General features: G+C 39.7%; 1 protein-coding gene across 1 annotated transcript in view; it reads right to left on the bottom strand.

Moving 5' to 3' along the window:
- Positions 1 to 19,887: 19,887 nt before the first annotated feature.
- The window catches only part of PDGFC (platelet derived growth factor C), a 229,557-nt gene continuing 223,139 nt past the window's right edge, over positions 19,888 to 26,305 (bottom strand). Inside the window, exons 5-6 of the mRNA XM_014593535.3 lie at positions 23,460 to 23,677; positions 19,888 to 21,563 (exon numbers count right to left, since the gene is read on the bottom strand). Coding sequence (XP_014449021.1) covers positions 21,447 to 21,563; positions 23,460 to 23,677 — 335 coding nt within the window. The 3' untranslated portion in view covers positions 19,888 to 21,446. The remainder of the gene's footprint in view (positions 21,564 to 23,459; positions 23,678 to 26,305) is intronic.

Raw genomic sequence — 26,305 nt, 5'->3', positions numbered from 1 at the left:
CTGACATCTCAGGGTGGCCAGAGGAAGCTCTATGAGCAGTGGCAATACCTAGGGGTTCCACAGGGGTGCACATGAACCCCCTGAGAGTGCTGGTGAACCCTCTGACAGCCAGCATTCCCCACTTAGGAGACAGGCAGGTGGGGCAGGCAGGAGCACTGATGTCCCCCTGAGAGCACCGGCTGAGGAGTGGGGGTACTAGGAGAAGTGCTGCTGGTACTTCCAGGTGTGCCACAGGCACTTCAGGGTTGGCATGATTGGCCACAGTGGGACCTCTCCCCTGGTCACTGACTGCTGCTGGGGGGGAAAGTGCCCCCCCCCCCGACTCAGGAGGCACCAGTTGCTCATGTCTATGAGGACACATTGAAGGCATACCTCAAGAAAATGGATGCTAACATCAAGACTTATCAAGAGCTGACTACCTGACCCCAGTGGTATCGCAACCTCAACTAAATGGCAGCCCATTTCAAGCATCTTACCCATAAGGCAGAGGAGAGAGAACAGGAAGGAAAAGGAGAGAAATCCCAGCCTCTGGCCTAATCTCCCTCTGTGGAAAAATCTGCAACTTTTGCAGACAGATCTGTGGCTCAAGGATTGGCTACCATGCCTTAATTTTAAAAGGTGTTTCATTTTTGGAACCATGGGAATTAGTAAGTTGTGCATCATGTTGGCACTCCCAGGCATGGCACAGAGGCTAGATAGACAAGTCATAGGTGAAAATACTACAAATTCTGGGAGCATAATATATGCAGCTCCTAAGATACAAACACTTATAGTACAAAACATAATGCAGCAGAAACGCATTTTTCCACAGCCATTTGCATTGACAACGTTATGTTTCTGGGACCTGTGCCATAACCCCTCTTATATCTCCAACAAGGTACTAACCTACCCATAACATTCCTTCCCATTGACCTCACTGGAAAATAGGGAAATTTGTTATGAGCATATATAGGCTGACCTGCGACGAATGCAGCAGTGGTCAGCATCTTGGGTTTACATGGTTTAATATGGTTTTTAGAAGTATTTTTGTTTGTTTGTTGCTCTGTAATGTTTATTTGGTGAAAATCGTGATATATTATTCATAAACTCTGCCCCTTTCCCAAAAAAATAGATATGTGACCTGCTGCCCCCAGTCAAAGTCCCCTTACAAGTTTCATAAAATAACTATTCATCTACAGTTCATATGTAAGCTGAATATAGTTTAATCCTGAAGTTACACCATAATACAAAGCAGCTTGCTGCCTGTCCATTGCACTCAAAATGTGCTCTTAAGGAATTCCTCAAACACACAGCACCACAAAGATGTCTTGTAATTACCTTTGCATCTGGTTGTTCAGAAGCAGCAGATGGGCTTTCTGCTTCCCTGCTCCACCCTACTGGTAATGTCTCCGCCTTTGCTTTGCAAATATTATGCAAACCACAACATGCAGCAAAAATAATAGGAATATTTGGCTCATTGAGCTCCAGCCTAGTCATTAGGTACATACAACACCCTTTCAATCTATAAAAAGGCGCAACCACTGGGCCTCCCACATTGGCTCAAACAAAGTAACATTTTTCCTTGCTTCAGTCCAGGTGCTTTGTTAAATGGAAAAACAAAAGTTAGGCAAGATTCCTAGTTGCCATTGTAACTCAGCAATGCAAATGTGGAACTCTGGGAAAACTGTCCCAACTTGTAGCTCATTCAAAAGTCCCCTAATCCTAGGGATCTAAGCATCATTCACCTACCGTGACCAGTCTACTTGAATGGCAGTAAAACACTTTCAGTGGTCCACTTGCATATATATTCTGAATCAAGATGGGGCACTAGAACCTGGTACCCCATCATATCTATTGCCCTACCACTGTTCTCAAAGCCTTTTGCATGGAAGCCTTCCACTGTTTCCTGAACATCGCCCAGAATTGCAAACATGTTCAGCAGGAAGCAATTAATGGCCTTGCAACTGTTTACACTATAGATTTTCCTAGAGCCTGCTGGAAATGTGGGATAGCAGACTTCTGGAATGTGACCTTCCTACATTTCTTCACTGTCAAAGCCACACTCACTCTGGTGTGTCTTCATTGAAGGGCTGGAGCAAACTCCACCCACAACTCCGAAGTGTGGCCTTTCCTATCTAAAAGTTCTCCATTCTAGTTTAATAGCAACAATTCTATCCGTCATTTTTCATTTCTTGGACTCAGAAGTGTGGTGCTACTGGAGCCTGCTGGTCAGTTCTTGAAGCACCTGACAGTGTTATTGCTTTGTTTACCATCTCCATTCCCCCCTTCATATTCTGATTTGCACTGAAGTGCTTAAGTTCCTCAAATACAGAAGAATCAGGATCACCTGTCTCTAACACATATCCAACATCCCTGCAGCCCCTGAATTTCTGAAGACAGGATGGCAGAGAGATTAACAATTAATTATTTGCAGGATGGATGGGAGGAAAGTGCAGTGATATTTTTTGAAAAGAAAAAGCATAAAAAGGAATTATAAGATAGGCAAGAAATATATGGGAACCAGTCCCCATGCATACAGAAATCCCTGGAAGGAGAGCGAGTATCTTACAGTGTATTACATACATGTCCCACAGCCAAAGCACTGGATGGTCTCCTGAATCTCTTATATGTGCCCATAATGCTCCTGAGTTTGTTCATTTTCACTGATTGCCTGCTAATTCCATTCCACTGCTTGCTAATGCCATTGCTTAACGACATAGACTTCACTTTGAAACATCCCAAAGAACTATATACTTTTACTTTCTGTGGCACTTTTGTACTGCTTGAGGTAGGCAGATGGAAAATAAATAAGTCCATGAACTGGAATCATTGGTGATACTGCAAGCAGGCAGACAGGAAAAGGATAAAAAGAGACTAAATAATGCTAAGCAGTAGGGAAAGGATATTTACTTTCACTTTTATGTATTTTTTGTTGGTAGGGATAGGAGATTGGGGTGAAGCAGAGGACAGATTTAAATTTTAGAAGACAAAATAATCTAAGTATAGGAGTGGATTGACTTCCCTGCCAAATGGGAATGATGTTTCTATTCCTCTTTTTCTGAAACATAAGAATAAATCTGCACCTGGCAGTTTCTCTATAATTCAAATAAGAATGTTTTCATTGCCTCGGTTCTTAAAGCTCTTTCACAAACAGGTCACTGCAATGTAGCTTTGCATGAAGGCAATACACTCTGCAGTGCCCTCCAAGAAACCTTTAAGGGCAGCCCAAACTCTACAATATTTTAAGAGTTTGTTTGAAACAGTTTGAAACTAAGCTACCATATTCAAGACAATGCCCTAACCTCAACACAGCAGCTGGCTTGACATGATTGAGTGTTGTTAGTATAGCAGTGATATGTTAATACAGGTACTTTATAGAGCAAAATATTTATACAGAGGATCTTGCTTATTGCTTTTATACTGGAAAGAATGCTGCTCTTATTGATTTAAGTGCCACCCTGAAACCTTGGTAAAGACAATTACAGTGCAGCTTAAATAAATACTGTATTTGTTACTTCACATTCCCATGGGATGAAAAGAATTTGTAAGCATCATGATCGTCTAGTTGGCTGTTGGTTCTTTTTTCTGGGCAGAGGTACAGATGATGTCATTTGCCTTTACAAATTCTTTCAAAGAAACTAATGTGGATAAATCATACTCAGTCTAAAGTGGAGTCTTTCAACTCCTAAACCCAGTAGTGGCCTATGGGTATTTCACATACTGACCAAAGTATGAACTAGTGGTTATCATCATCCTATGTGACACTATTCCTGGCACTAGTATTTCTGTATATAGAAATATAATTAGTCGTGTTAGTCTGAAGTTAGTAGAAGGCAGGGTAGGGGTAGATTTTGTGTATAGTTTATATAGTTAAAAACTAAAATAAATATAAAACTATATAAACTATACATAAAATCTACCCCTACCCTGCCTTCTACTAACTTCAGACTAACACGACTAATATATAATAATAATTATTATTATTTTTAATAATAATAGGGGTGAGAAACAGGCCCTATTCAATTTGGATTTGGCCCAAATCAGGGACAGTGATTTGATTCGTTGATGCAGATCACTGTCCCCGATTCGATTCGGCCAAATCCAAATCTGAAGATTCGATGCTGATTCGAAGAATCAGTGATTCAGGCATAGACACAACTTTAAATGTTTTTTCTTCATACCTCAAGGTACCAGATGTGGCTCATCAATGCTGCAATGGTGGGGTGGATGGAGTGTCCCACGGGAGTGTGTGGGGGGTGTCCCCCACGTGCTTGGCAGCAAACCCAGAAGTGGACCGGAAGTACTTCTGGTCCACTTCTGGGTCCACTGGGGAGCATGTGGGAGGGCCTCTGTGCCCTGCTCAGCTTGGTGATTGGCCCTGGGGGGACACTTGGTGCCCCCCAGGCCCAGAAGACACCAGTCACTGAGCTGGAAGGGTGCAGGGGTCCACTTCTGGGTCTGCTGCCGAGCATGCTGGGGAGCCCCCCACTCTCCTGTGGGATGCTCCATCTGCCCCACTATCACAGCATTCATGAGCTGCTGGCTACCTAGAGGTCTGTAGAAAAAACATTTAAAGAAATGTCTATGCCTGAATTGCCGAATCTTTCCAAATCTCTCTGAATTGATTTGGAGAGATTAAAGGATCCTCTGATTCGATTTGGATTCAGAGATTCGGCCACCGAATTGGGCCAAATCTCCACCGAATTGAATCAGTGGCCAAAGCTTCACACAGCCCTAATGTATGTATGTATATGACTACATACACACACACTATATGCACACGCATATATTTCTGTATATGACAAGGTAACAAAACAAAAAATTACTGTGATATTTCCTAAATGAGTATCTCTCTCTGTCTTTGTACTTATTAAGTACCTCAAAGCAAAGTACAGATAATCACTTTCTTTTCGTATACATAATGTTCTTATGCAGCATGTAAGGCAAAATTATCTTGTAAGAGGGAGTAAATTACTTGGCAACAGTTCAAAGGCTATCATTTGTACCAGAAACTTGATCCTACTTGAAAAATAAAGGTGTGATTTCACACAGGATATGGTTTTAGATAAAGACCTTTTCCTATCACATAACATATGATTATTGCACGCTCTTATCTTTAGTTTTTAACTCTAAAGTAATGATTAACAAAGCAGATATAAACCACTTCAGAAGGCCAGGACAGGCAAAACTGAAGAAAAAGGTTTGTCAGCTATCAGATCATAAACATTAGAAAGCAATTTGACACTTAACCATATCTTTCATGGCATAAGGAAATCTTTGACTTTTTCTTTATTAATTCATGATCCTGTAGCAGTTGAAATATCTCTTGCTGTTAAGATGTAAATCCAGTTTTGCTGGAAAAAATAACATTTGAAAGATGGCAAATCTTATTTGGCAAGTTCTATAAAGTTGCACAGTCTGTCAATTTATGCTTTTTTTGGTTACTCTGTACACACATGTAGATGGTTGATTTAGTTCCAAAAATGGAATGGGAATAAATCAACAGGCCAAAATAGATCTACTAATCCTTACTTTTACAAGTACAGAAAGAACTAGATTACCTTGGCATTAACATGACATGTTGCTAAATTGCTAGAAATGTAAAATTGCCAAGATTTGTGAAAAGAACTCTTTACAGTCAAAGCTTGTTTTTTATTGTGGTTTAAACCGACATTTTGTCCTATGTTCTCTGAGGTTTTACAGCTCATCTCTGTTAAAGAAATGACTGCACTTTCAATTTTATATTTAATATTTTTGGCTAGATTGTGGTTGTTATTGGCAAAAAATGAATCAGATGTAAAAAGGAGGCAATTGCAGACAAAGGTTTTAATTTATCTAATAGCTGATGTAAAAGGACTAAAGCATACATCACCTATCTGAGAAAGCAACTCTCGTAGGCACTAGGTCATATTTTCTTATATAGAGAATATGACTTACATGAATATGACTACAGAGCTGTGATCGATTATAGAAAATCTCCATAAAAACACCATTGCACTTGGTACAATTTAAGAATAGAATAATTTTATACCACCAGCAAATAAACAGCCTTTTATTATCCATATTATTACTTTTTTTGAAAGTTTTTTCCTGTGCACCACTGCTTTATTCTTCCTGTTGAAGATCAAACAAATACGTTCAATGAGTTTCCCTCCACATGATCTTTGAATAAAATAGTAAGCCTGTCTACTTACTGAAGACATTGTTCTTAGCTGTAGCAAAAGACACTGAACAACTGAAAAGTTTTATGAAATTCACCCTTTGTTCTTGATGCAGAATGTGAAAAATTACAGAGCCTTAAAGACTCTAGAAACACAGGAGCAAGTAGGAGGCTTTCTGAACAAGGTTTTTACTTGGAGGCTTTCTGAACAAGGTTTTCCCTCTGGATTTCTTTCACTTTTATATGCTTGAATTATTTTCAGCAATATAAAGACATTTATGACTCCTCAGTGCTGTGGAAGGTTGAGTCAGAAAATCTGTATTTGACACTTGCTCTTTGTGGTCTATGAAAGGTCTGTTTACCATTTCATGGAGGCCACACACATGGAAACCAGGCAGATTACCTTGTTGTCATGTACTTGGCAGAGAGCATGTCAGTCACAGTAAAAGAAGACCCTTGCATGTAAGACTTTGAGGGACTGGAGGATCACAGTCAGGCTGTATTTTCAAATCCAAGACTCCGAGACACTTTTGTCCATTTTCCTGCTATCACGTGAACTTGACCTATTTTATGCCAAGACGACTGCCATTTATTATGCTGCCAGAAACATGTCGGAGAGAATTAGTATGAGAGAAAACAGATCTTAACTCTGCTAGGATTGTGTGGGAGACAAAAATACTGTAACACAGGCTTAAGGATCACAAACTTCTGCTCAGTCTGTATGAACGTTTTTTAAACAAGTAGCCTGTTTTATTATTAATTTCATATGTGTAATAGTGAGCTCTAATGCCGTCTGTAGGAGATCCCATCACACTAACAATGCTGGTGATGTGCCCCAAAGAACCCACTTGGTAAGACTCTTTGATGTAGTTGCCTACATTGCCTCCTCTAACATACTAAAAAGGTACCTTTTAAGCTTTTGCATGTTTTTATTTCAGGCCTATAAGTATACAAGGCAGAAAAATACCTCAAGTCACCACCAAAGCACAATGCTATGAAACCAGTAGTTTTCCAGCTGTCCAGTAGCATAAGTAAGGGGGCATGAGCAAGGCACCAACTTAGGTGGGGCACCAGAATGGAGTTCTCCCATCCCTGTTCATTTTGGCCACAACAGCCCTGCATTACCTACCTGGAGCAGCTGGGCTGGAACAGATCTCTGCCACCCAGCTGGAGAAGTCACATGCTGGGACACCCCAGGCAAGTTAAGCTCACTCTCCTTTTCCCCCACCCTCTGGCTCTCCTGCACAGGGAAGTTTTGCCTTGGGCAAACTCATTAGTTACCTCTGTGCTGCTGTCTCACCCTTTTAGCAAGTGTTGAAATGTGGCAGGATATAGGCAATTTACAGATTATTTATAATGAATGTATAGTTTCTGAAGCAATGCTTACCTTGCTGGATTCAGGATTAACCTTTGCTTCTCTTCTCTCCTAGAATGAAATCACTGGCACTTACAATCAGCTCCTCTTTCAAATAGCAGTTTGGAACCATGCATATGCACAAGTCAAACCATATGTGCGGTAGGAGCACTTGCAGCTTGGGATGCTTCCACTTCTTTATTACTGACTCCTGCTGTTCTTATACTTCCGTATATTAGGAGTTTGATCTTAGAGATCTTATTTTCATTAGCTTAAAGTATGCAAAATGCTACTTTTGTATTTGAGGGATCTAGGCGGCAGCGGTGTTGGTCTTAGCACAAAAGGAAAGCAAAGTCTTTGGGTAGAGGCAATATCTTTCATTAGACCTACTAAATAGATGCAAATAACAACTTTTTTTGCAACTATTTACTTGGTCTAATAAAAGATATCACCACTGCCCAAAGACTTCTGTATTTGGGGATTTTCATAGCTTGCATAAGTAAGGCCAGAGTACTAGCTAGAATTTTTCTGTCAAGAAAAATTCTACCATGAATACACTACAGTTCTGTAAGTTCTGTCATTTCTACAGTTAACAGCCTAATATTAGCTGTCTATGTAATAAACTTGAGTTGGAAATAACTTTTACTATATTTTTTTTCTCTAAGATATTAAAATATTTCTTAAAGTTTTAAATTATTTAATATTTATTTAAAATAAAATAAAATATTTTATATTTATTTAACATAAAGCACTTTTAAAAAATAACTAGAGCCACTTAGTGCAAGTGAACTACAACTACTTAATCCAAGCTAATGGTGTTATGTATAATAGAAGAGTTCAATATTTACATATGTTAAAATCTTTTATTTATAGAAATGAACAATTAAAATAGAGGGAAGGACCACTCTTATGAAAACTTTGAGGAAAGTATGCTTATAATACACAAATAAGTACATACAGGAATGTGTATATAATTTATAAAGGGACTTATATGACCACATTCAAAATATAGTGCACACATTACACCCTTTGGAAAGGAAAATAATTTTCCACATCCATAAATACAAGAGTACATTCCATGTGTTATGCAGACGTGACTTTCCACATGTATTTTCAAAACTTGAGATATTTTAGAATTTAGACTTTGGTTCATCTGCTATGATGGCAACAAACTATTTTTTTTTCTTTTAAAAAGATAACATATATGTTCCCATGCCCTTCAGTCTAACAGGTTTCACTGCTTTATTTTTTTCTGTTTCCTTTTGTACATAGACATCAGGCAAGTCATTCAAACATTAAAAAATAAAATTGAAAAAAAATAAAAGCTGTAATTATGCAATGAAATGAAAAATAGTGCTGCTAATGCTTCAGCATGAAGAATTAGCAATATGACTCATGGGATGAATGGCACACCCAGGCACAGGTCAGGGTTGAAAAAAGACATTTAAAATAAATGGCTAAGCAAAAAAAATAAAAAAGAAAGGAAAGAAAAAGAAAAAAAAGATTGATGCATCTTATTATTAGGGTCCACTATATTTCTGATCTAGAAGAATACAAAGCAGCTGAGAAATCCCTGATGCTATCCTTAAAGAGAGCAACTCCAGGAGCTGACAGAAAATGTCTTTTCGTCAATCTTGATTGTCACAACAAAGAACACAGTTCATATAAAATCAAATGTCTGTCAATTGAAGGCATTTAAAAACATTAGCAATTCTCAATTGCATCTACAAATGAATTGGAAACCTGTAAAGAAACTGGTGTTGTGTTGGGGACCCTGCAAATCTTTGGCTTTGGGGCAAGCTAACATGAACTTCCTTGAGATTCCTACCTATAGGTGACTCCCAGTTCACTTTTACACGTGCTCCAGAAGTGGAGGAGTTGTGGCACATTAGAGGAGCTCCCAGAGCCAATATAATTAAAGTGCTGCAGTGTCTCATGTATCAGTGTCCCCATGCTTCAAAATGGTGGCAGGGGCACTTGAACTAAAGTTTGTTTGAACTAAAGTACTGTATCAAGCAAGCTTTAGTTCAAGTGCCCCCACCACCATTTTGAAGCATGAGGATGCTGGTACACGAGACACTGGAGTGCTGGCTGGAGTGCAGTAATTACCACTCTCTAGTACAGAGTCTGTTCCAACACTCTGTAATTACACTTGTGTACAGGCATCTTCCATTGTGAGGTACTAGGGAAATGCGCATTAGCCTGTCTTAATGTACATTAACTAAAAAGCATGCTTTTTAAGTGACACTTAATGCACATTAGCTTATTTTAATGCACATTAACTAAAAAGCAGTTTTAGTGATGCTATTGTTCTAAGCAATGTTATCATAACTGGGAGGGGGCTAGAGACCCTGCCAGTCTGCCTGGCAACCAGTGATGCATTTCAAATTGGTTGGCTGGCATCCAACAACTGCTGGCCTTCATTGGATCAGGTAAATGAGGTCATAAGGTCTATGCAAGTTAAAGATTGCCCAGGAGGAGGGGCAGCAGCCATGAGGAGGATGGTCAGAGAAGCTGGAGCATCTGAAACTCGCTGTCTCTCTTGAAACTCATTCAATCAACTGCTTGCCTCCAAAGGGAATCTCCATGTGCCTCTGGATGATACTTGTGAGTAAGCTACTTGAGATCTAACTAGATATATAGCTTGCAGTAACTGATATGTGTGATCAAAGGCTACCATGCCACAGTTTTCTCTAAGGGATTTATCTGATATTGCTCTGCTCTATACCCGATTCCAAACCTACTCCTTGTAACCAATAAAGTTCTCCTCTGTACCTAGCATGGGAGACTTGTTGGGAGAGGGTCTAGATTATACTTTGGGATCCTCTTAGTTTGGCTAAGGGAGACCACTATTTGTGCTTCAGACTGAGGGAAGCACCCCAAATTCTTGCAGTGGGTTGAGTACCCCACAGGACTACTAGGGCTGTGCTTCCCAGTGGGCACAGGGCCAAATCAGTCCAGACCTCGGGTGGTGTTAGCGTTACCCCCAGGCTTGCAGGTATGCTCCAGGAAGGGGGGAGGCCAGATGTGAGGCATTCCCAGGGAGGCACTCAGAACCTGGAAGATGGTTGGGCTCAGTGAGGTGGGTGGCTCAGTGCAGGAGCAACCCCTACTGCCCCACCACAGTGCATATGTAGGATTTAACTTCTAAAGTCACTTAGGGCCTAACTTTAAAGGTATGCAGTTATCTAAATACAAAGGAAGCTAGGCAGTGGGATTTGCAAGAGCATTTTACTTCTGTGGCATTTTTGAAAATCCCAATAGATGCCTATGCACAGATTTAGGTGCCAAAATACTTTTGAATTCTAGCTTTTGTGTAATATTGAAAATGTTACTTTTGCCATCTAGCTCTTCACTGTTAATACATTAATATGGAAAACCATTCACAAAAACCTCACTATGGATGCACTACAGGGTTAAAGGAAATTCCCTTGGTGAGGAGAGAAGGCTTACTCAGACAGTGACTTGCTAAAGTTCCTATTTGGGACAACACTTTTTCCCTGAGCAGCTAGAGGGCTGAATAGCTTCATTGAACAAGAAAGAAAAAGGCAAATTTTGAGCACAGAGGTGGTTTTAGGGTATTGATTGAAGGATGGAGAGGAACATAAGATGCAAGCTTGTTTTATATTTTTAGTAAAGGGAAGCTGTATTGAGGCAATAGTCAAAACATCAAGCTTCTGTCTGTTTTGTTTGATTTATACCGAAATACTCCAATCTGAGGGGTTTCAGATGTTTAACTCTGAGATTTTGCCAGAATCATAGGGGAGACAGGGAGGGGAAGTATTCCTGTCATCAACCACATTGGTAGGAGAGAAGGTCAAATCAACCACTGTTTTGGAGGATACAAGGTAAGAGGTCCAGCAGAGGATGTTTTCACAAGGGACTTTCAAAGATATTGAACAACTGCCCGATGTGATGATCAAGCTAATGGGAATGGGCATGAGAAACATTAAGCAGTTTACTTATTTTAGGTGGAGGAGACCAATCTGAAGGAGAAGCTTGTAAACCTGAGTCTATAAAATAATCATTCAGAGAAGCCAGGAAGGTTATTAAAAGGGGTAAAATCATTGTATCTGCAAACAATAAAAAAGAGATACCAGCGGTGTTATACTTGTTCTCTAGTGTTTGATGAACCTAAGACAAATTTAAGCTGCAAGTGACTGAATGCCACATATTATATTGTCCTCCATTAATTATAGAAGGTGCTTAAGAGAGGACATGATAGAAGCCTTTAAATACTTCAAGGGCTCCCATAAAGAAGAGGAAAAGCACCTTTTCTGTCTTGCTGCAGAGAGGGGGATGCAGACTACAGTTGGAGTTGGAGCAAAGTAGGATTAGATTACATGTCCAGAAAAAAACTTCTTCACTGTTAGAATAGTGAAGCAGTGGCTAGGATGGTTGTGGACTCTTCTTCACTCGAAGTGTTCAAGAAGAGGTTGGATAGCCACTGGTTGAGGATTATCTAGGCATAGCTATGTCTATGTTCTACCAAGGGTATTTCCCATGCTTCTGGGCTTTGCTGGGTGCCCCATCCCCCCTTTCTGCTATGTGTCAGATTGTTTTTAATCCTATCTTGCAAGCCTTGCATGTTGGCTACAGTCAAGGCTGAGGAGTTTGACTGGGGTGTACCAATGCTCCTGCTGGAACCAAAGCTGCAGGTTCCTGCCTAGAGGGTCTTGCCCCTCCACTCAGGGTAAGACCAAATGCCATATTTGGGGTCAGGAAGGAATTTTACCCCATGGTCAGATCAGTATGGACTGTAGGTTTTTTTGGATAGTTTGGATGGGGATGATCCTGCCTCAAGAAGGGGGGTAGACTAGATGACCTTTGGAGGTCCCTTGCAGCCTTACTTCTTTATGATTCTATGATTACAGTTTAGATGAATTAAAATAGCCAAAGAAAACTGAGCCAATAGCCATTATATGAAGTAATGGTTCTCACGTCTTTTGGAGTTGTGTATCTCTTTAAAAGTTTGCTTAAATACTGCCTTGTACCCTTGTGATTCAGCATTATGGATAATAAAAGGTCACCTGTCGAACAACCTAGAACAAGATCACTGCAACCATGTGGCAGATGCTCCTGCTCTACTGTACCATGCCAGCACCAACTTTTCCTACAAACTGTACCACATAGCCCCCCACTCCTGTGCATCCCCTTTATATGTGCCCTTGAACTCCTGGATGTGAGCTCCTTTGGCCCCATTGCCCATGTCACGTTGTCTCCAGGGGTAGGGGCACCAAGAAGATGGAAGAGAGAGGGGGACCCTTGAGACTCCAGTGGTGACAGCAGCTGGAATGGTGTTGGAAGTGGCATCTGACCAAGAAACTGGATGCTACAGATTAACCCCTTTGCTATTTCAAACAGCCCAATCAGCCTTTGCCATTACCTGGGATGGATCAGTGGTGGCAAGGGCTGATGGGACAGAAATTGTCCCTTTCTACCAGGTGGCTTGTGGGCAGCAAAGGTGACCAGGTTGCAGAAGCTGATTATCCCTTGCTGCTGCAGGTGTCTTGCAGGTTACTCCATTACCTTTGACACCCAGTGGTAAGGGTGGTGATGCTCCCCATCATCTGTCACCATGTGGAAGTGATAGTTACACTGTCACCCTGTGGCTAGAATATTTGGACTGCTTGTATACTTAATAGCACTAAAAATAATGCATCTAAGATCCCAACATTTCTTAAACTGGAGTAAAGTGAGTCTGTGACTGATAAACATTGATTGCTCCTCTTTGTTTACCCACATACTGACTCTTGAATCACAGCTCTCTTCCCTTCTTTCAAGTACAAAGGAACAGGATCATGATCTATTTAGCTTTTAGGCATAGCAGGGGCAGGAACCATCTTATACTGTCCATTTGTCTAGCAGTGGGCATGTGTACACAAAACATTTACTGCACAGTAGACTACTTAGCTGTCATGCATCTACACATGTGCCCCTATTAGGTCGAAGTAGATTAATTAACTCTGCAGCAGGATAGTACTTGTATTTACTATGCAGCAACACTTGTGTAGATGCTGCTCCAGAAGTAAATTGTTCCCAATCAGCATAGTCAAAAGGGAGCCACATTCCTGACTGCTATCGAGCCACATGACTCAGCAGCTAGCAGCAGGAGCCTCGTGGCACATACAACTCCTCTGTTGCCTGATGGAGCCACCCTAAGCCTAGGCCTGATGCCCCCATGTTCCCTTCCAGCCCAGGGCAGACCCTAGAGCCCCCAGCCAGCCTAGGGCTGGCACCCAGGCAGCTGTGCCCAGAACCTGGAATTCCCCTTGGCTGCTGAAGGGGGTACAGGGCAGGGCAGGAGCAGCCCTAAAATTCTCCTTTCCAGCTCAATTTGCTCCTGACCTGGGTGCATATGTAGACACTGTTCTCAGGAGTAGTTTACTGCAAAGCAATTTCCTCCACAGTTTATTCATGCGTATTAATTGCATGTGTAGATGCACACAGTTAATCAGTGCCATTGGCCTGATCCTGATTAGGACATCTGGGTACCAGTGTACTACAAGTAATAAATTAATTGTGATCATAGTTAGTTTCATGACTGTATGTAAAACTAGCAAATTTGGTAGCAATATATTAAGAACCCAAGGTGTCGATAACTATATGTTTGATGCTGCTGCAGGCTAATCGCATCTTATCAGTAGTTGCCATGAGCTCCAGAAAAGTAAAGGCCCATAACATCCACAGAACTATGCCTACTGCCTCTCCACCTATATCTCAGGAAAGTGGCTTATTTTTACTGTAAACCTTCTACTATTATCCACAGCAAAAACTTCCAAATATGTCCACAATGTTTTGAAGTGGCCTACATAAGATATAGAAAAGATAACTATTATTAGTAGTATTATTGGCATCCTTTCATCTGCAAGAGACAGAGGACATTGCAGCCTATGACATAGGTGGTTTGTAGTGTCTCATGTGACTGAATAGTCGAATCTGAGATTTGCATGATCTGTGGCAGTGGTTGCAAATGTATGTGTCACAGTTGGGTGGTTCAGGAGCTGTTTGCTTCCTACAGATTCTTCTCTCTTGAAGCTGTTGGAGCCAATTCCTGTCATGGACTTAAATGCCCTGGTGACAATGATGACACTACTTGTTCCAGTCACTTGCCAAGGTTTCCCATTGGCCAAGATCAATTCCAAATGCCTTCTCATCTCACTTGCATGTATCTTTATAGTGAGGCTTGGGGCATTCTGTTGTTCTTGTTCCCTCCCATAGTTCCCCATATATCATGTCCTTGGGTATACGTCCATGCTCCACCAATCTGTTCAGATGGCCTAGCCAGACCAGTCATCTCTGTCTGAGTAGGGCTGTCATGCTTGGTATATTTGCCCTTTGAAGAACCTGTGTTGCTAACTTTATCTTGCCATTTGATATTTGAGTATGTGGCATAAGCAGCACACGTGGAAACTGTTTACCCTTTTCTCTTGAAGTGCATAAGTTGTCCATGTTTCCCCATCACACATGAGTGCTGAGTATGCAAGCTTTCTGGCTAGCATTTTGAGCTTGATGTTAAGTTTTGAGTTGTTCCATGCTCTTTTAGTTAGTCTGATGAAGGTGGTGGCAGCCTTTCTGATGCAAACATTAACTTCTTCCTCCACTGAGAGGTTGGTTGTCACTGTAAAACCTAGGTAGTTGAACTTTTGGACAGACCACTTCTAGCTGGTTCTCATTAAGGGTGATTGATGGATCTTGTGGAACTCCCTGTCCTAGTACAACTGTTTTTTTTTTTAATGCTGATAGTGAGAGCAAATGCCTGACAAGCTGTTGAAAGGTTATCCATGAGTTCTTGTAGTAGGTCTTTGTCATGGTCTGTAAGGGGATGATCATCAGTGAATAGAAGCTCCTTGATAAGTACCTTTCTAACTTTAGTCTTTGCCTTGAGTCATGACAGGTTGAAAAATTTCCTGTCCAATCTTGTGTAAAGGTACACTCCACCTTCTATATCTTTAAATGTGCAGTTCAGGAATACCAAGAAGAAGATTCCAAAGAGTGTAGGGGCAAAAATACATCTTTGCTTTTGGAATTCAACAACACATATCCTGAAAAACACAAGAACAAAGCCTAGCAGTTTCAGTTCAATGAACAAAACATAGGCTTTTCACTTACTGGTGCCAATTTTCAATCTTTGACTGCATAACACATTGCTATATACTAGTGCAGATCCCTTTGCAATTAAGATTGGAGGTCTCTAAAAGTGAAGGAGGAAACACTACTGTTTCTATGATTTCTGATTCAAGCTAAACATATGGATCATAATAGACAAAAACAATTGACTGATGAGACAGTAAAACAAAAGTTTTAGATGATACAGAGTCATGGGAATATGTTTTGAATAGTGGATCTGGATTGTGGATTTAGGTATAAAAGACATCTAACGTGTCATGAGAAAATTGTATTTTTTTTTAAAGTTACTTAACTATAACATTTCATCTTTGATTGACAAAATCTTTAGAGATAAAGAAAAATACAATATCATTTAAGAATTTACACAGGTGTTTTTTCCCCCTTATAGCACGGCAAGAAGAATATTGGGTGATCCTGTTTCAAAATGTGCAGTAGGAATATTTTCCAGTTATGTAATAAACAGCTTTGCTAAATAGAGCCAACCAATATAAAGAATGACTTAACCTTAGTGATTGGCAGTGTATCAAAATCAAATAATAATAAAACAGCACTGTACACCTTAATATCTTTCCTTTCCACTAGCACACACTGCTTCCTGTATTCATCGAGAGCGTATCTTGAGAGCGCCTAATCGGGATTAAGCACTACATCAACATATGAAATCAAGCTAGTATTTCCTCAGAATTTAATAAACACTTTTCCTTCTTTGCACCCCCACATTAGTTTCTCTTCCCTTACAATATTTTTAACCTTGTCCTGCACATATGTTCCTTTTTTGTTCTTTCATTCCTTTAACTCAAAAGCCTGTATTATTTCTAACTCTTCCTATCTGTATCTTTTCCTTAATCTCTCTCCTGCAGTGACCTAGTCACAGAGCTGAAGGCTCTGTTCTTTTTGAGCTGCAGCTGGGAGCTATTGCTGCTGTGATGCTCTTTCTACAGCTTCCATGTAACAGCTGTAGCTGAAAGCAGAATTGATTTATGTCTCTTGTGCTGATCAAATAAATGGCACAAAATGCAGGAAAGGAGAGAGGCTGAGACATGGTTTCAGAAAACAGTGCTGTGTGAATTGCACACAGTGGCACCTTTGCACATTACAAAAAAAGCATCAGAAAATAGCCACATGTTGCAGGTTGTTAATCCAAGCTAAAAGACAATCCCACATTTGACAACCCCCCCGGGAGTATAGGAAACCTAAACCAGTCACTTACCAGTTATTGCATATGCTGTATTTATATTTAACCTTGCATTGTATTCAAACCTTTTCTAAGGCCTAATTATTTTTGCAATGGACATCCATGACTTCTGACTTTATAACATTAAAAAGAACAAAAAAATTCCCCAATATTACTGCAATGTCCCAGTGCATCCTGACTTCTCCCTGAGCCTGATTCTCCACTGCTTTGTGCATTGTATCATTTTTTCTATTAGAGCATAGTGGCTGCAAAATACTGCCATCTAAACTAACTTACATTAATAAAAGATGCCTGGTGTGGCTTTGGAAATGCAAAATGTCACTCACACTTATCACTTGCATAGAGTATATAAACATTATTTATTATTTGTTGGTTAAAACAATCTTCAGATCTTGAACATCTCAGTAGTACTGAGGGTAGCATTTTCTCAGAAAACTATGTACCACTACTGTCACAAACAACACCTAGAATAATTAATGCTTTTCATTTATTTCTGTGCAGCTCTTTCATTTTATAGGAGTTGTATGAAAAGGGAGGAAACTGCTAAATCTATTTAATACTATTCTACATATAAACATTTTTCTGGTTCCTTCTTAAAACATCATTGTCAGTATAAAATGGAAGTGCATGTTCTTACGTGCCTTATTTTTCTAATTTCTATATAAAATGAGTAATGATTATTTCTACTGTGGATTTCAGTTTACCGTCAGTATTTAATCTACTCACACCAGCTCCTCTCAGGCCATCCACCACTTATACCAAGTATCGTTCTTCTAATCATTCAAAGACTTTTCTGAATGCAAAGATACTTAAAACAGTGTAGAATAAATGCAGCAGATAAGATATATAAGCTATTCAACACATTAACATATAGTGATCAGGCAATATTAAGATCATGACACAAGTGACACCAAAATCTGCCCTTGCTGCTATACATTTTCAAAGATTGGCCAACGTATAAATAGTTGATTAAAAAAATTCTAGTTTGCACACACTCACTAGAGACCATATATAGTTTGGTGGTTAAAAGTCTCACAGGATGCTTTTTGCACTGGGCATGCTTCTGTTCTTCTCAACTTCTGTGCACCAACCAGATGGCAAACAAGCTCTCTCTCCAGAGTGACACAGCATATTCCATCTCAATGCTGTGAGGATGGAGTAGGATTTTCCAAGTGACTGCTCTTCCTGGCTGCTGTGGATAGTTGTGCTGCCAAGAGAACTGAGAGCAAGGATGCTCTCTCTCCTGTGCTCTCAGTACACTTTCATGACATTAAGCAGCTTGGACAAAGGAGAGGACAGACAGCCTACAGGCATGGACTAGGAGGGACACTCAGATTAAAGAAAGCTTGAAGGAGAGGAAGACTGGGACAAGCTGGTCAATATAAAAAGAAGAGGGTGGGATGGAAGTGGGGAAAGAAAGTGTTGGGAAGGGTAAGAAGGAGGGTAAATTGGGATGAAGAGTGTCGGGATGAAAAGAGATTGGGAAGGAAGATGGGTGAGAAGAGGGGGAAGAGAGGTTACGTGGGTGAAAATTGAGACTGAGGCAAGGAGTAGAGAGGGAAAATGGGGGAAAAAGGAGGTGGGGGTGAAGTGCCAAGGCTAGGAGGGAACAGGGAAGAAGTATGTGTGACCACAAGGATGAACACAAGATTATTATTACTTTACAAGCTTGGAATGAAACACAAGATTTCTGAGTCTCATCATACCTCTCTTGTCAGTCTAAGTCTGTTTGTTTAATAGATGAGCAAAAGAGAACACATGTGATCGATACATCACAAATCTCAAAAGGGCCTTCACTCAACAAGGAGTTACAGAGAGAGAGATCCTGCAGAGAGATAGATCACACTTTTGAAAGAGACACCCAGATACCACATGAAGAATTGCTGTAGCACAAAAAGAAAATCCCCACAAATCGCGCACCATTAGTTATGCCATACCATCCCTCCCTGGAACCTATATGGAAAATCCTCAAACAGTTGCAACCCATACTAGAAGAAGATTCAATTGTTAAAGAGATCTTCCCAGAACCAACCATACTAGCCTTTAAACAGGCACTGAACCTGAACAATCTCATCACTAGAAGTAAACTTCTAAAATGCACTGAATAGATCCAGACCATGCTGGGACAAGAAATTTAAAACCTGACAACATATCTCCACTACTCCCACACTAACTATACCCCACAACAGAAACATCATCATTCATGGATCTTACACCTGCACCTCCAAAAATGTAATACATCCTATCCAGTGCACTGTATGCGCTGATGAAAAATATGTAGGAGAAACTAAAAACTGTGTACCAGAATGAACGCACACCAAAAATTTATCAAAGACATATATATCCAATTACCTGTGGTGCACACTTCTCACAAGACAACCACTCTTTCTCCAGTCTCTCAGTTCTAATCCTCAAAGGAAATTAACAAAACACCTTTTGTAGACAAGCATACAAACTTCACTTTATAAATCTACTGGATACAAAAAATCACAGACTAAATATAGACATTGGATTTATGGCACATTGTAACCTGCCTGCCATCCAATAACCCCAGGTAACCTCTATACATTTTACTGGCTATATTTGATCATCAGGTCAACATTCCCCCATTTTCCTCCCTCCACCTACCTGTCTCACACCTATTGTCTCCCATGGCTTCTGATTCTCACTGCCACACTTTTGCATTTTCACAGATCTACATTTTGCATATTGGCTTCTAGTCCATCTAGGAGAACACAAAACAACAGCAGACTCTCCCAGTGCCTGAAGAAGGGTGTTTGTGCCTAAAAGCTTGCAAAGAACAATTTTTCCAAGTATTAAGTTGGTTTAATAAAAGATATGACATTTACCCAAAGAACCTTGTCTGTACACAAAGACTCAAAAGTTAAGAAATGTGTGAATTGAAGTTACTTATTAACATAGTAGATTTCACTCATTAACATTTGCTATATAAAAGACTTATATTTTTCTAACATTTTCATCCAGGCAAAAACAGCACTGGCATTGTTTCCTTTCTTATTTTGGTATATTTAATGCATACAAGGTACTAACATATAAGTGCACATAGACTTTTTTTTCTCCCAAAATTAGCATTATTACTTTATTTGGTGATTCATTACAATCTGTATATCCAACAGTCAAAAAATAAACTAAGCATAATGTTAAAGCATTTTACAAGCAAAATACTTTACTGTTTGTTTTTTTTCCCAATTGGCATAGAGTTTGATACGTGTACTGGCTAAAGGATATACTGTACATAAAAACCAAAACATAGTTCTTTGAACTAGACTGAAGAGAGTTAAATCTTGGGAGTCAGCTAATTTTAATTGAACAAACTCTCAGTGAAAAACCATATACTTGGAGCCTTTAACATGGCTGCCTTTCCACGAACATACTGTATCATGAAGGCGATAAGCAACTGAACTTCTCTTCTCATGATGTTGTAGATCTTCCTTATCAAAGAAATTAAATGACCAAAGAAGCTGGAATGGGTTTAACTTAGCCTGATATATATATATATATGTACATACATATACATGTGTATGTATGTATATATTTTATAAAAAGTTCAGAATATAGAGATCAATTTTGAAAGCTACTGAGGAAACCATTTATAGTAATGTTCGATTCCAACATTTTCCATCTCATGTAACGAACAAGCTTAAAGTTTAATCCCCACCGATCATTTTTCTATTTGTCATTCCTCTGTTTCCACTGTTTTCCAGATTTGTTCCACTGTCTAACAACATACAATGTAGAAATAGATGCTCCTTTGCCATAGTAACCACATCTCCGATCCTCCAACTGTATATCTCTGCTTTAACATCTTACAAAACTAAAAAATAGTTGATCTAGGTTGTAATAAAAAAGAATATTAAATACCTTTGGTAAAAATAGATATATTTAACAAGTTTAGAAAAGCAAATATACTGTCAAAAAGAGAGTATAAAAATGTACACAATAAAAAATACAAACAAAAATTGTAGGCCATAGTAGTGAGAATAAAGCCATTGTTCTTTTTAGTGTTCTCCTTCTTAGCTCACACTTATTGTCCAGTCAGCTTTTTTTTAAAGGCAGGAGTTCTAAGAGTATGGAAAAATAGTCTTTTCTAGTATTAGACAAATTAAGTTTAATTCAGAACAAGGCAATTTGTTTTAAACCATGTTGGTAAGACACAGAACACTCTGATTTAGAGCACATGGGAGTAGTTGAGTACAGAAAGACAGATTCCAGATGTTGTCAACTGTAAGCCAGGTGTAACTAAAGCTGTAGAAGTAAGACAGCCATCAGGGTCAAGTCTTCACGATGTGAGAATTCTAATTTTTATACTCCTAAATATAAAATCCATGTAATGTCGAGACAACTGAAAGAGACAACATATATATATCTTTTAAATCCCTTATTGATGCCTTTCTCCCATCCTTTGACTGGGCCTCCAGTCAGAGCTGTTATACAACATATAATCCCAGTTTGAATTTTCCTCTTTTTAGAACTCACTGTAAATCCTGAAGATGGAAGATTCCCAAAGCATACAACTGAGATTATATAGGAGATAATGCACAAGCCCCATAACAGAATTAGCCATTGATTGAATGTGCTCTGGAAGAAACAAGCACATTTAGTCACATTTATCCTTCAGTATTCCCTTTACACACACAGTCACACTCCTCATGGTGTTCCAGGGGTACATCTGTCAATGATTTATGCAATCCCTTTATGCCGCTCCTGGGCTTCAGTTGAAGAACCTGAAAGAGGACAATACAAGCCAATCCTTTAAATAAATCATTAAATGGTTTTGAGTCTGATATACAGTAGTAGTAAATTGGAAGACAGGAAAACCACCAAAAGAAACTCAATCACTCCACAGCTGAGTTTCCTCATTTATTCCATTCATTAGTTTTTTTTGTTTTGGTTTGGGTTTTTTTGGCTTAACTTCAAGCCCACTACAAACTTTCTTAAGACATTATATGCAGGCATTTACCTTGGTCAAAACAACCTTGTTTGTAGTTGGGATTGCTTGGATTTTTTTATTTTTTTTTGAGCACCAAATATATTATCTGACTTGACAGTAAATTATGGTTCTGGTTAAAATATCTTTGGCTTTCAATTTTCAATTATGTACAATTTATAAGAACATGTTTTCAATTTTTAAAAAATCTTAGACGGTTTACTGACACTTGTGAATTTGCACAGTGTCAGGATATTATATAACCTATACATTTATTTGCTAACAGAACAATATAGATGCTTCACCTTGTGATAGCTGGAAATTAATCAATGTCACTATGTGACATATACCACTTCCTTTACTGTTAGTAAGTCAGTATTAGGCATATCAATTCTTTGTGCTTGATTGTAAAATCATATCATATTTTACAATACGATTACAATATGATTGTAAAAAATATGAAGGGCACATTGGGTCACAGAACCCATTCCTGTGGGTATACTCACAGATATTAAACTGATATATTTAGGTTATAAATAATGTCAGACACTGGAAAAGCTTTCCAGGCATTAGAGGTTGGGAGGAATCAATAAATAAATAAATACTGTGCCCCTCAACCCCACCACCAAAATAAGCAAAGAAACAAAAGTCCCTTCCTCCTCTCCTCATCCTTCCCCAGTCTTCATCTCCTCCTCTCCACCCTGCAAATTGTGAAATTTCAGATTGGTCAATTGACCTGTTGAGTTGAGCCTGAACAGTCATCATTCCCATTCACTCTTGTTATGAGAAACAGAATAGCACCTCCTTTGCTCAGGTTAAATAAATAATTCAAATATAAGTTTCTGCAGTCTATAATACCACATATGTATCAAGCCCCTTTTCTTCCACTAGAATATCCCAAAAAAATCAGTTGAACATGTATTTTTGAAAGTCAGAAGCATTTATCACATTTACTTGCATATCCCATGCTCCCTCCCCACCCTGTCCCAAAATGTAACTCTCCAAAATCAGGATGTATGTCTTAATTGAGGAAACTGATGTCTGTGCTGGAATGGAGGCATAGGGATGCTGGAATGGCTGCAGGGGTTGTGCCGGACTCCATTTCAGCAGCAGCAGTGAGAAGGTTAAACCTCTAACTATTGAGCTGCAGGAAGAGGGTAAGTGATGCTGAGGAGTGGACTCCACTCCTTCTCCATGGCCAGTATGCAGCCATAGTGAGCTCATGTTGTGGCAAGATTCTGGAAAAATCTTTTTTTCTTCATACTGTCTTCACAAATCAAGGTACAAGTCTTATTTTGGGGCACAAGATAAGAGTAAACGTGGTGTATTTTCTTCATAAGCCATAAATAGGGTGACACATGACTATATCGACTCTCTTTATTTACTCTTGGTGCAAGGGAGAGCTTTCTTCAGATGATTGAATGTATAGTCACACTAGCAAAGCCCCGGGAACTGCATTCTGTTGCGTGTTAATGTTGACTGTTAACATTGACATTAAAGATTGGTCATTCAGTGCAGTGGTCAGGAAACATTTTTTTGTAGTTGCAGCCCAGAATGACACAGTTAAGGTCCAAAGTTGGTCACCAGTAGGGCTCATAGATCTGGCCCACGGGCTGTAGGTTGCTGACCCCTGTTTTAATGAGTTTGTTTTTTTCTTGTCTCAAATGTAAAAAACACATAATGAAGAACATACCTCATGGTATTTTTTGGTGACTTTTGTTGGGACGCATTGGCAGTCATTGCAATTATGCTGACAGCAGGCACAGTTTCCACCACAACGTTTAACCAGTAGACACAGTGGCCAAAAGATGGTATCAGTTCGCTTTAGCTCCTCCCTTAGCGACACTGAGAAGTTGCGAGGAGTGCAGCTGTACAGTCGTACCTCCTCCTTTAGAAGGTTCAGGTCTACCACTGAATAGCAAATAAACAGAAATGATTTTATATTTTGTCTATCAAATTCCATCAAGTAAATACAGGAGAATTCCTGTGTGTTTAAGACATTCGTTTTATGTGAACCCTTCCTTAAGACAATTCCAACCAAGCCCCTCTACAATCACTGAAGTCAGCATGATACAGTTTCATTATATGTCAGCGGTGGCAAGATGTCAGTATCTTCTGCATAGAACCCATACCCATCAGTGCTATGAAGCTCATTTCAATCTGGGTTCCTTCTATGCTTCTACAGACGACATATGCAGATTCATAAATTATTTCCTACCTAGGGAGAAAGATGGTGCAAAAGAAGGCAGGTGTACTGCACCAGCCTTACTGGTCTCAAAAGTGGCCACATTCCCACTCTGTTGCTTAGGTGTGGGTAGCAAAGAAGGATTCCTTCCCTCCCCAGCTCTAATGGATACCTCCTATGTCAAATTCCAGTATCCAGACAGGGTTTTCCCCATAAACTGAACTTCAGTGCATGGAAACAGACTTGGAGGAATTATTATTCTACTGCATCAGGAATTAAGAATTGGCAAAACCCACTCCCCCAAAAACCCTTGTCATGTGGTTAAGAATTTTGCATACCTTAAAGCAATTCTTTTGAGTTTGCACTACTTGTTCAAAACACACAATTTTTTCTCTATAATTTATGTTAATGCTGAATTCAATTTAAAAGGAAAACAACATTTTTTCTAGCCAAAGGGAAGACTATGCTATGGGCCAGTAATGGAGGAAGAGACAGAAAGTATTACTGGCACCAGTGAAAGTCTTATGTACAATACATTTGAATAAAAATAATTATATTCTTTGTCCCTTTGCTGTTCAGTCAGTTTTTACATGTCAATCTGCTAGCACTCAAATCTATTTTCAGCTGTTTTTGAATCTCTGCTTCTCTTCCTCTAGCACCTTCGGGTATGTGTACATTCATCCCCAGTGCTCTCAGCACTTTCACTGAAGAGCATGGCTCCACCACTTGCTCCCCTTACACATGCCAAGTCTAGGAATGCAGCAATGAAGACACTCCAGGGATGCCACTGCCACTACCCGTCAAACACACTGGAGACAAATCTCAAGACCTGAGGCTGCTGCATTTCCAGGTTTGGTGTGAGAATAGATGTGGGTGCATGCTCTTTGGCAGCTGTTTCAGTGTAAATATACCCTTAGCCACTAAGGTAGAGCTAAAAAATATTCTTGTTTGAATCACACTTTTCAACCTGTTAAAGTGTGACTCTGGGGTTTAATTGGGTAAATTAGGTAAAAGATGGCAATCCATCTCCATCAAACACAGACCTTTACAATTTCCCTTTAAATCAGTGGTTCTCAGCCTTTTTAGACCATGGACCAGAAGTGACCATGGACCAGCATGCTGTAGACTGGAACTGACTGGCATACTGCGCACCGGCAGCCAACCCTTTTTTATACTCAGTATACTAAGAATAAAAAGTATAAAAAAGGGTTGGCTGCTGATCACTTCCAGACTTCCACTCTGGCAGCCAGCCCTCCTACGAACCAGCAGCCACCCCTTTGTGGCCCAATACCGGGGTTGGGAACCTCTGCTCTAAATAGTTTCCAATGTATAGTAATACCATGCCAAAAGCTGAGGAGCTTATCAAAATTCCAGAAATAGGGAAGTATTCTTCTGGTTCCTCTAATTTCACGGACAAGAAATAATGGGCCTTGAAAGGGAAAAATGCCATTCTTGAAGAAATTGGGACTGGTTTAGGGGAACAATGAAAATGTTTTTATTAGCATAGCTGTGATGAACAGCTCTGCAGTTTGGCTTCTGGCAGAAAAGCAGGCTATTACAACCTGTGATATTTGAACAGGCCCCCAAAGAGTAAAAGGAATGTCCAGTTCATAGTGGTGTCTCCTTTTTTTTTCACTGGTTAGTTCCCAGCATTGTATTTTCCTCTATGTAAAACCCTAGGCCAACCTGGCTGTTGGGAATACTGAAATAAAAATCTCAAACAAACTCACACTGACCTTTAAACCCAACCCTTTTCAAAGAACCTTGGACAGAAACCTGGTCAAAATCAGCCCCCCCCCCCCCCAAAGACTCTACACTATAAATAAAATCCACTTTAACAGCTGGTATTCACATAAAAATCCCTAACAAGCATATCTAATGACCCAGAAAGGAAAAAAAGGAAGAAAATAACCACAGAGTAAGATTGCTTTTTCTAATTAAACACCTAACAAATAAAATGAAAGAAACAGAAGAAAAATGCATGCGTTGATTACCTGCTGCTTTTGGGCCTGTCTCACCCAGAGGGCATTTGAACCTAGGGAAACTACTTTAGCTACCAGGTGTATATGGTGGATCAAATGAGTCCCTAGGAAGTCAGGAGTGCAAGAATGATGGGGCCAAAAGTAAATTAAGAAGCAAGAGGCACACTGGTCTGTAGCTTAATGGATATTACACTTCCCTGATAGTGGAAGTCTTCTAGGGTTCTGATCCATGCTCCCAAGACTGTTTATGTGTTTTACATTAGACCACCATTGTTTATAAAAGAGAAACGGGCCTACGAAGAAAGCAAGAAGGAGCATGCCTCTGAAGTCTAGAGGCAAGCTCTGCTAGCAGAGTTCAGTCATTTTACAGAG

The sequence above is a fragment of the Alligator mississippiensis genome, chromosome 2, assembly GCF_030867095.1.
Source record: "Alligator mississippiensis isolate rAllMis1 chromosome 2, rAllMis1, whole genome shotgun sequence".
Lineage (NCBI taxonomy): Eukaryota > Metazoa > Chordata > Crocodylia > Alligatoridae > Alligator > Alligator mississippiensis.
Note: the sequence above shows the minus strand (reverse complement) of the source record. Positions and strands in the feature narration are given on the sequence as shown.